This window comes from Macrosteles quadrilineatus, unplaced genomic scaffold (assembly GCF_028750875.1).
Source record: "Macrosteles quadrilineatus isolate MER2022 unplaced genomic scaffold, UCM_ALF_1.0 Scaffold_6__1_contigs__length_79288215, whole genome shotgun sequence".
Lineage (NCBI taxonomy): Eukaryota > Metazoa > Arthropoda > Insecta > Hemiptera > Cicadellidae > Macrosteles > Macrosteles quadrilineatus.
Window position 1 is genome coordinate 38,303,868 of NW_026542599.1, and position 11,734 is coordinate 38,315,601.

Sequence of the window (11,734 nt, forward strand, 5' to 3'; positions counted from 1 at the left end):
AGACAGATTAAGAGGCCCTCTTCAAAGTCGATGACGTAGTACGTCGGCTTCCAACTCCCAAGCCGTGTACAACTTGTAAATTTAAGGGAGTGTTGTATTTTGAGGAAGATTTGTCTGATTTTACTCATCATTTAGTTGGTTTCTATGTAAGATTTTGTAACTCTGATTTCACCCATTGTCATTTATGTTTTCCGATTTGTTTGGATAAGGGTTTATGAAAACGATGTTTTTATACTTCGTACTTAATTGTGTTAATTAACTTTAAATATTTTTATTTACAACAAACTAAGCTAACAAGCATAAATGTCATGTTTCTATTGCCCCTGGTAAGTGGGGAAAAGCAACAATCATCAATTTAACACAGTGTTTCTATTCACCCCAAAGTGCGGGGTGAATAGAAACAGCCATATTTTATTTTTTTTCTGCTTAATGATTAAAAAGAAAAAAAATGATAACTGGTTTAAGTAGAGGAGTCCAAGACCGAAAATATTAGCTAGTGTTGAAAATTCAAAAATTAAAAATATCGTTTTTACAGAAGCTTAAAAGTCAAAAAGTGTTTCTATTCACCCCATTCTACGGTACCTAATTCGTTAACATTTTTTATGAAATGCAAATTGTCGCTTATACCACCCCAGACATTTTTGACATCGTTAACAAGTCACTAAAACCGATTCTTAGGCAACTTTGACAAATTATTCTAATTATTAACACGTTATTTACTCCATTGACTTCTCGATACCTCAATAAAAATATTATTCAAAGATTGTTTATAAAGTTATCTAGCGAGAGGAGAAGAGGGTGACCTTGAATGATAAGACAGGAGTGATTGACATAACTGCTCTGGTCAGTGAGTAGCCATGAGGCTAACAGTGTGGCGTTCAGTGCAATCAGTGGTCAAAAGTCATAAAAACCGTTCATTCTCCAGTTCTTACCTACAAAAGCCGCGCCTCAGGTAACAATATTATAATCTATTTTGTACAATAGCTTTAAAAAAATTTAATTTAGTGTCAAAAGTTTCTGATAGAGAGAATCTAACCTTTTGGTATGGTACGAGTGTTTTCGAATGTTACTAAGTCTTATAATGATTGTGAAATTTTGTATCAGTGCCGACTCTGATGTTTTTTTAACAACTCAAAACGGTCTTGTTAACATCTAACTTTGACTTTTTTTAGAAAGCACTTGTACCAATGACAATGGCTACTCTGACTGTGAACAAACCCCTCATAAAATCAAACCAGTAACATTCAAATTTGAAGGCGAGCTATAATCCACTCAGCTTTAGTTCATGCTTAAGAATTATCTTTTCTGTTAATAGATAAATAGAGAGTGATACAGAATGATAAAACAATTTTGTCTACAAGAACCTTTCCAAACCAATAGAAAGCTATACTGACTTTTCTTGTAATGAGACTAGAAACCTTTTGATTGTCAAAGTTTTATCATTGACTATTGGATACTGAAGTGGACATCCCATTTACATGGACCAGCTGTCGCCAATTTGTTATTAAAATAAATGTTATCAGCATTCTGACACATACTTTCTCCCATAAGCCTGTCAACAACCTTTGGGTAAGCGGAGAGAGTAAATATACAGAAATGGGATTTGTACAATTTTGTTCAGAATTTAATGGACTATAACATACTAAATTTTTATCAAAATCGTTCCGGCCATTTTTGGGAAAATCCGATTTTTCCGTTATTTTATGGGAAAATAACATAATTTACAATAATTTTTGAACCGTAATTTTTACAGAAATGGGATTTGTACCATTTTGTTCAGAATATAAAGGACTATAGAGGTAGCATACAAAATTTTTATCGAAACCGTTCGGGCCATTTTTGGAAAAATCCTATTTTCCGTTATTTTATGGGGTTTTATGGCAAAATCCCCATTAAAAATCAAAATTTCTAAAAAATGAAAAAACACTAAAAATTGTAAGGACCATAAAATACTATGTTAAATCAAAACCGGATTTTTTTCTAAAATCCTAATTTTGTTATTTTATGGGAAAATAACATAATTTACAATAACTTTTTAACCTTAATTTTTACAGAAATGGAATTTGTACCATTTTGTTCAGAATTTAAAGGGCTACAACATACTAATTTTTTTCAAAATCGTTCAGGCCATTTTTGAGAAAATCCGATTTTTCCGGTTTTTTATGGGAAAATCCCCATTAAAAATCTAAAATGAAAAAACCCTTTGAGATACCATGAATTAGAACCTACATACCAAATTTCATCAAAATCGGACCACAGGTGTAGTCCCTAGCTCTGTACACATCCAGACACACAGACATCACTTAGAAAACCACTTTTTTGGGTCCAGGGGGACCCAAAACGAATATATCCACTCAAACTCGAAAATTTTGACGAAAACAATACTTTCTCCATATACTATGGTATAGGGAGAGAAAGTAAAACACCTAAAAGTAATTTACACCTTATTTTTTGTTATTGACCACGTTGATGGGTCATAACAGTTGCTACAGCTCACCATAAGACATTCCTTAAGTTTAACTTCAACTTGGTAAAAAGTTTGTGTATTCGACAGAATTTTGTAATTTAGGTCAGCAGAATCTGATGGTGCTCACATCAACTACAACGATTTTGATAAACAATCTGGCTACAAATTTTACATGGGGATGGAATGTCTAGTTGTATTAATAGTCAAAGGTTTTTATTCTGGAGTTCATAAAATAAAATTGTACCACACTCACATCCTCAAACACTGCGGTACTTCCTGTTGTCATAAATTCCGCCCCTTTATCACAACCTGATAACAATGAGCGATCAACGGATTAAGGGTACAATAAGCCGCAATAGTGGGTGTTATCGGAAGCTCACCGATCTAGATAGTTGAATGAACCCAGATATTAGACGCTCACGCAGAAGATAAGTGCACTTCACCTGGAGTAGTAAATATTTGTGTCTACCAGTTACTTATCTGTACTTGAGTGATAATGTTAGATGTTGTTTGAACTCAGAGACACAGCATAGTTAGTAAGGTTTTGATGAACATGATTTGCATATAATGACCCTTTTGGTTCACAATGAATCTACCTATGTTTACTAGAGCTTTGCGTAAAGTTTGGAATGTGAGGGAGGCTCATTTGTGTTATCGTTTTACTCCATGTTTGTATAGGTAGGTGCTTTTTAGTGTCAAAACATACTTTTACAAAGCTGGGTAATTGAGTAGTATTAGTAGTCAAGTTTTATTTTACATGAAACTATAAATTTCCAACCAGAAACATTAAATATGTTTGCACTGGGTGAATTTAAAAATAGATGGTTTCAGCTAAAGTTCAAGTATAATCTCAACACAATTCAATAGTAGAACAAGGTTTTAATCAGCTGTTCTATATTTTTGAAATGCACTTGTTGTTATTCTGCTATCTTGCCCTTTGACTTCTGTTGGTGATATTAACAACTGTTTTTAAGTTAATCACGTCTGGTTTTGGAAAGCAATTAAAACTCAAGGATATTTTGTGATTGATTACTTTAATTAGCAAGTTATTTATGGCTTTAATTGCATAGCAGAGTACCCTAAATCAATAATGTCAACCAGAGAATTGTTAAAAATGCAACTTTGTATTTTTTCCTTATTTATTCAAAACAAAGGGGTTTTAAAATATTGACTTTAAAAAGTTTTTTTATAAACTTCTGTTGCAAAATCAATTAAACTCAACCATCCAACACTTTTAGTTCCTTTATAATTAATATCACTAAAATGTATGTGTTGTTAATTAAACCCTCATTATTTACTGATAATTCCTGCCTTTAATTAGTTTGCCTAGTTTATAACAAGCTCTTTCCATTAAATTGGTCAAGTTAACCTTTTAACTTTACAATTCCTCTTAAGAGTCTTCCGTAGTGGAAGCCATGTTGGATTTCTTCCCCATAAGAACAATGTTAACTTTGGGTCCAAATATCTCATCAGCAAATTGTCATATAATTATGGATAAGGAATTAAATTTAAGGAATTGCGGTCCTCTAGAGATTGACGTTTTTTATTTCAAAATTTTTAATTTTTATAATGAATAATTGATTATAATTTAGCTTAAAATTAAGCTAATTATTGAAAGGAAATGAAAATGGATTTTCGAAATTCAAAAACCTCAGTCACGAGTCTATTATGTTAAAAATACAAATTATAAATTTCAAAGCTATATCTTAACAAATAACGCCGTTACGTGTCCACAAATGATGCAATTCTAACATTGTTCTTATGGGGAAGAAATCCAACATGGCTTCCACTACGGAAGACTCTTAATTAGTGTAGTTTTAATTCTACACCTTGCAAATCTATTGTCGCAGCTATAATTCCATGATGATATACTATTCGCAATGAATTTGTAAATCAAGAATATTATTTGTCTATTGTCTGGTATAAAATATTTACTTCAGATCACATTTTTTTTTCATTCTGGTATTTGTATTTTGATTTCTCTCTCCACAAATAATCTACCAAGTCAATCGTGAACAGAAGAACCTCTCTGAACATCCCTTGAACGTATCCCAAAACAAAACTCAAATTCCTGTTTTTGCCACAGTCAATGTCCTCACTGATCAGATTGTCTATTCAATCCTGAGAAAATTCAGAAACCTTTTGATCATTCAAAACTGTGTCCAGCTGTTTGATCATTCAAAACTATGTCCAGCTAAACAGCTACAAAAAAACTACTGATTTTCTAAACAGAAACATTAAATCTATCTATCTATATATTAATAGGCAAGCATGTTTCTTTAAAACCTTTTTTCTCAGCTCGTGTGCATCGTGGGGTAAATCTACGCATACCGTTAGAAAGCTATTTTCCTGTAGGTGTGCAGAATCCCTTTATAAATTTAAATAGGCTCAAAGATAAGCACAAAAAATGTGTTTAAAAATTTGAAAAAATTAACATGGATCTTATGCGTTGCCATGGTGGTGACGAAATAACAACGAAATATAAACAGAAAATCAAAACAAATGGAAGAAACTCCAATCACATGTTTTATTTATACAGTGTGGGGTGAAAATAAAGAAGTGAGTAAGTTTACATTACATATTTTTGGTCGAGTTTCGACCACTGGACGACCTCTCGTACTTATTTAATACGCAAGCAGGTTTTTTGTGACAATTACTCCTCCGAAACTATTGAACCGATTGACAAGTTTTTGGTGTCATTGGAAAGAGCGTAACGTGAAGTTGTGCAGGAAACTTTCTTTTTAGGGAAATAATTAGAGAGTGAGGCCCTGGGGCCCTTTAAAGTTTCGTATTTCTCCATAAGGATAACATGGGAGATAATTTTTATTTACACAAACATATGTTTGTTACTTGAAAATAGTCAAAGTTTACTACATAATAATTGCTGTGTATTATGACTGTTAATGTATACTATATTTCAATCAAGGATTGTGTACCTTAAAGTTTACTCATAATGGATCTCACTACTTTATTTTAATGCTGGGAATAGTAAAATTTAGTTGAGAATAAGTTACCATGATTTAGAAAACCTTATTATAATAATTGATGTATTTAAAATCACAAATCTTTGACATTACTAATTCATTAGAAACGAAACAGCTGATCGTGAAATCAAATAAATCATCTACTTCATGTAAATAATGTTTTTACACAAACATAGTTTTTTTAACCAATAACTTGATTCTTTTTTACTTGGGTGTATTTTGAGTTAGTAGTTTTGAAAGCACCAATCCAAGTAACTTCTATCTAATTTTCTATATAAACTAACAGTATTAATGAATTACTACATGAACTTGACAAGTTAGGTAATTAATTGTCAGTATGCCAAGGGGAAGAAGAGTGAGTCCTCGAAAACAGACGAAGGCGGAGACACCCATCTAGAAATTCCAACTGAGTTTTTAAATATAGAGGTCAGTGGATTGCCAAGACACAGATTATACTAATAAAAGGGGGCAGTGGTTTTATTGATATTAATTCATCAAAAAGGGCCTCACAAGGCTTCATGTGATCAGAACGGTTAACAACAATGTAAAGTAGAATGTAAAGTCCTAACTGGAACAAGTGAGTAGGGACATATTTTGATTTCGAGGATAAAAATTTGCCCGTCTGAAACAAACTTACCTCTTAAAATGGAAAGATGCTAATTTCGGTTATCTTTGGCATTTGCAGCACAAGAATACATACAGCTAAAAATGACTGGACTGCTTCCCTTCTATTATTACTGTATTTAATTTTCGACTTCGAGTCAATATATTTAACGCGATGAATTTGTTTTCTAAATTCATATGTTTTTTGCGGGGCATTGAGCCGCACAAGTTCACTAGTATGTTTCTTAAATATGTATGGTAACTTGGTGCATTAATAATTTTGTGGCTCGATTTTCAAACGATCATTGGACTTAAAATATATAAAGGTTAAACCAGCTGATCTTAGTGAGTAACAAAGTTGTCATCTTGCTCATTGAACACTCCTTTATTAACTTTACTCTGGTAATGTTAGCTTATTACTTTGGTTTAAAAACACCCGAGATGAATCAGTCTTTCATCTTATCAGCATGAGACATCACCAACTATTTTTGTTATTCAGAGACACCGCAGCTTCCGTAATCCTCGCCAAAGATGACTATCAGACAGACTCACAATATTCGGCAGATCTTGCGGAGTTCCAGGCTGCCTACCCAGACATCGAGAGAGCCCTTACTGAGATGAGAGAACGATACGCTGACACGGAGGCTGCCAACCAATGGTTCAAGAAGGTAAATTAGTTTGTTATTAATATTTGGAAATGTTTTGTTTCTACCTTACAAAATTTTTGTTTCTACAACTCAAAATATATGTCAATATGGTTTTTCTTCAGTCAATGCTGGATGTTGATGGATTAAAGTTTTTAAGGAGTGCAGTGATGTATCTTAGTAATTTTATTGATTTAACTTCATATCCACCTTTGTCTGATGCTTAAAATTGAAATAAGTAAACAAATTGTGTTTGGATTGTAAGGTATAGACGAATATTTATAGATTTTTCCTGTGAAGATTGTTGTAATAAAATTTCAATTAATTTGGTTTTTTTCTGGTTAGTATTGATTCTTTTGTTCCTACAAACATTATGAAATTACTTTTTGACAAGATGGTATGTTTTCTTTCCACCATGAAGTAATAGTGAGATGTCCAATAGGTTTATGTTTTTTCTCATGCAGTATCTAAACGTTAAACCCCCAACGTCACTTTTGGAGTGTAAACAAAAATATTGAGATCAACAAGACTTTGAATCATTCCTTTTTCATCAAATTAATCCAAAATTAAATTACAAGTCTCTATTGTTACAGGTTCTACAATACAACATGCGTGGAGGCAGTCTTAGTCGAGGCTTAGCTGTGGTACAGTCTTATCATATCTTAGCAGCACCTGAGGACAATATAGCATCCAACACGAAACTGGCACAAGTGATGGGGTGGTGTTTGGAACTGGTGAGTGACTTTTAGTCAGGGAATAACTTATCACCTATTACGAACTTTTTCAAAAAGGGATATAATTCAGCTAGCTTGACGAAGAAAATTTGAGTCCAGGGACTGATAGATACTCAATGAAAGGTTGAAAAATAATACTGATATTTCGTCCTAGTATAGAAATACTTCAAAAAGTAGATTGAAGAGACAAATTTTTGAAGGTGGGATGTGGTGGTGGCCGAGATGGCCCCAACATCATCAGACAATTTTTCCAACGTTTATTGAACGGTCCAAGCCCTTATTTGACTTCCGTTGACCTGAAATCCGCTAATTGTAGCCTAACTCTGATTCACTATTTTCAAAAGTCTCCCGAAAGACCGAACTTTTATTTATGGCCTGCCAGCTGAGTTTGTGTAATTGTTGGCTAACATTCATCTCAGCTGATGTTACTTTGTGTCTAGCAGTCATGTTTCCCTACTACTCAAATGTGTCAATTACTAACATTGTGTTCCACATTCCTTATCTTCAGTTGCACACCAGCCTAGTCCTAACTCAGGACCTGATAGACCAGGCCCGTGAGAGGCGGGGAAAGCCTTGCTGGTATCTTCAAAATCCCCGCCAAGCTCCCGACGGAGCCGCCAGACTGTTGGACTACAGCATCTACAAACTACTTAAGAAACACTTTCGCAAGAAGGACTACTACATTGATGCTCTCGAGCTATTTCACACAGTAAGTGTTTTAGTTTGAGAAACTTTTTATCCTGTGTATTTGAAAGAAAGATGTGGTTTATTTATTTGGTATTTCTACACCATTGACATTTTTTACGTTTTGTAAGGAAAACTTTAGTTATACGGTATAGTCATAGTCAAGTATCTTTATTCATAGTATACATGGTTGTACATGAATAGTAAGTGTCATACAAGTTAAAACTAATGCTTAAAACTATGATAAAGCCATTTTCAATTCGTCTAAAGAGTACAAGGACCCATTAAAAAAGGCCATTTTTAGGCCCATTAAATATTCCTTTGAGACGTTTTTTTTAAATGTTGGGTTTTTCTTCTGTTTTAATTTTCAAAGGAATAAATTTTAAAAATTCATGTCCTGCATTAAGTCTTTTTTTTTAAGAGCTCTAATTTATGTTTTACAATTACAAAGTTATTTTTGTAACGTGTATTGTAGTTATGATTATTTTCTTTAATTGGTGGATTGAAATTTTTGTTTTTGACAAACATAATTCATTCAAGAACATACAAACCATAAACAGTGAGGATCCTTAAACATTTAAAGTTAAAGTGTTCTTTTGCAGAATCATCTTTGTTCATTTTTAACATAGCTCTGAGTGATTGCTTCTGTATTGTCAAAATCTGGTCTAGATTCAAATTTTAGGTGGCTCCATATACACATGCCATAAGATATATGGGAAAAATAAATCATTTTTAAAACTTCAATACTGCATGGTTTTGGCATTTTTCTAATCACACAAAGACCTGAATTTATTTGATTTATAACATATTTATAACAGTATGAGTATAGCATCATTAATTCATGCCCTATTTCAAATGACTTCTGGCTCCAGAATCTATCTCCCTTGGGATTGAATCAGCAACCTTCAGGAGTTGAAGAGAATAATTTTTTTTTAATTTTTATTGTTTTCAGCTCAACATTGAATAAGGGTTTTAGGATAGATTAGCATTTGAGTTTTAATGTATAATTTTATTAAACTTTTCAATTAAATAGGTGATTATTAAGTGCTGAGGTTTTATTTTTGTACCATGATCATAGGATAGATTATTATTTAATTCATAATAATTTCCCCTTAGTTTTTTTTTTTATCAAACGAGGAAAACATAGCACCCTATTTTGAAAACAAGACCTTGATATACTCATTAAACTTTGATAAACATGTTATTGTTTTGATAGATATTCTTTCATGGTTGAGGTAAAATAATGTTTTTTTGCAAGATATCTAAATAAGTTTAATTTAAATACAGATATAAGATTAATAATTTAAATTACAAAACTTGAAAAAGAAAGAAATGTTGGACTAGTTATTTTTGTAACTAGTGGCCGAAGTGGCACTTTGCAATCGTGTTACACATTATATTTTTCCTATAGTTACTATATAAATCATATTAATAATTAGTCTTTCAAACACTGAACAACACGTTTTTAGGTTAGATTAAGTCCAAACATTGAACGAAATGGGAAACGCTGCACCAGCTGATCGTAGTCGTAATATCTTTAAGTGTTGCCCACTTATTTTCAAGTGTACACGGATTACTTGCATAATAAAAGCACACTGAATTGTGTTGTTTTGTTGGAGGAATACTGGTGTGTGGCAAAAAAAAAAAAACTGTGCGACAAAGTAAAAGGTGTGCGGCAAAAGTAAGTAAATCCAGCAATTAGCAGCTTTATGTACTAGGCCTACAATCAGTGCAAGAAAACCCACTTTGTCGGGTGACTGTAGGAAAAAATAGTAGGCTCCAACTGTACTCAAAATGATAATACAGATTAAGTCTACGAAAAATAGCTATATCACAAATGGAAAGTGTTTTAACACACCATTATCCACAGTAATCCAAACACAAAATAAATTAAAAAATACAAAAACTTACTACAAATTCAAATCTATTGATGTGTTTGATTTTATTTTCCAACAGGTTGGTGAGAAGGCAATGCTTGGGAAGATATTGGACATGGAAACCAGGGGAGACCCGACGCTAAGTAGGTTTGACATGACGACTTACAACACAGTATCCAAGTATAGGAATGCCTATCACTCATTCAAACTGCCCGTGTCACTGGCATTATACATGGTGAGGATAGCACGTTATTGCATAAATGGTGAGATTATGTCTAACGGATTATTGAGGGAATTTTTAGTCATTGATTAACAAAACAGGATAGCATGCTTACTTGAATAGAGAGGAGTCCGTTCTGGCACAAAAAACTTAACCTTAACATACACAAAAACTAGAATGTTTCACTGTTACTGAACACATTTTCAACCAATAAAGATTTAAATTGGGGAAAGAAAATCTTTCTTGTTATGTGGATAGCAGTTAATACACCTTTGTATTAATTTCTGATGGTTTGGGGATTATGTTTGAATTTAGATTAGGAGAAAGAGGGATTCTAATATAGTTGATCAACAAATACTCAGGCAGATCAGTAAATGTACAAATATACAGGTCCAATTTAACATCCTCCATAGATTTAAATGCTTCTAAGACTATTGATTTTATTCGTCATTTTCATATTGCAACTTATTTATTTTTCAGGCTGGAATCAGGGACTCAGAAGTTCACAGGCAAGCGAGAACAATCCAGTTAGAAATGGGGAATTTCTACCAAGCCCAAGTAAGTGAAAAGAAAAGGAAAATGTTCTGACTGACCCTTACACATTCTCCAAGATAGTTTATTTTTAAATTTTATGTTTTCCATAAATAATCACGATTAGTCATGAAATAAAAAAATTAGACTACTGATCGGGTTGTTTTTACAATTATGATTGTATTGGAAGTCCAGGAATTACGAAGAGCAACAAAAGTTAGAAAACTCTTAACCAGCAGACACTATCATAGATTGTAGATTAAGAAAGTTTCGATGTGAGTAGGCTTAAACTGTCCTTACATTACTATAGGATAAACTGAACAACCCAGTGAAGTAGTCCAAAAGCTTGTCTCCAAGATTTCAACTGTGGCAGTTTTTACCCTTTTGGTCGAGTTATGCTACAAAGATATTCAAAGTTCTAAATAAAGGATTTTGGGGCTTAAATAACAAAATTTTTTAAAGAGGTTGGCGGCCTCTTTTAACCTTGCATTGCTCATCTACAAAGACTATTTGCCCGTACGTGGAACATATCCAGCAAAGGGGTGAGCCAGTACAGTACAAGAGTAAACTGTACTGATAATATGTTTGCGGCAGTGACCAGGATCCAAACTCAAGACATCGCCACTTTCCGCCCAAAGTCCTTGACGCTACCGATTCACCAAAGAGAGAGTAATTTGAACACACCGATAATGTCTGTGGATTAGGTGATTGCTTTGGCTGCGAACAAAACTAGACATTCCATTCCTATGTTAAAGTTGTAGTAAGTTCTAGAATAAAAATTAACGTAGTTGGATTGTGCAACTGACAGAGTGCACTGGTGTAAATTGCTGGTTTCTGTTGAATTTATAGTTTTAAACAAGTGTAACAGAATAGACAACTTATTGTAGACTAAAGAATGTATGTCACATAAACTATCCCAGTAAAATATGTAGGTAGAAAAAAAAGCTTTGAAAGGAGCACACTGGGGCCCTATGTGACCAAGTCAACCAT

General features: G+C 33.1%; 1 protein-coding gene across 1 annotated transcript; it reads left to right on the forward strand.

Moving 5' to 3' along the window:
* Positions 1-842: 842 nt before the first annotated feature.
* On the forward strand, positions 843-10,801 carry LOC128997469 (farnesyl pyrophosphate synthase-like). The gene is made up of 6 exons (XM_054423108.1): positions 843-952; positions 6,554-6,722; positions 7,292-7,432; positions 7,941-8,141; positions 10,073-10,228; positions 10,694-10,801. The coding sequence occupies exons 1-6, from the start codon at positions 858-860 to the stop codon at positions 10,799-10,801; spliced, it is 870 nt and encodes a 289-aa protein (XP_054279083.1). The 5' UTR covers positions 843-857.
* Positions 10,802-11,734: the final 933 nt, after the last annotated feature.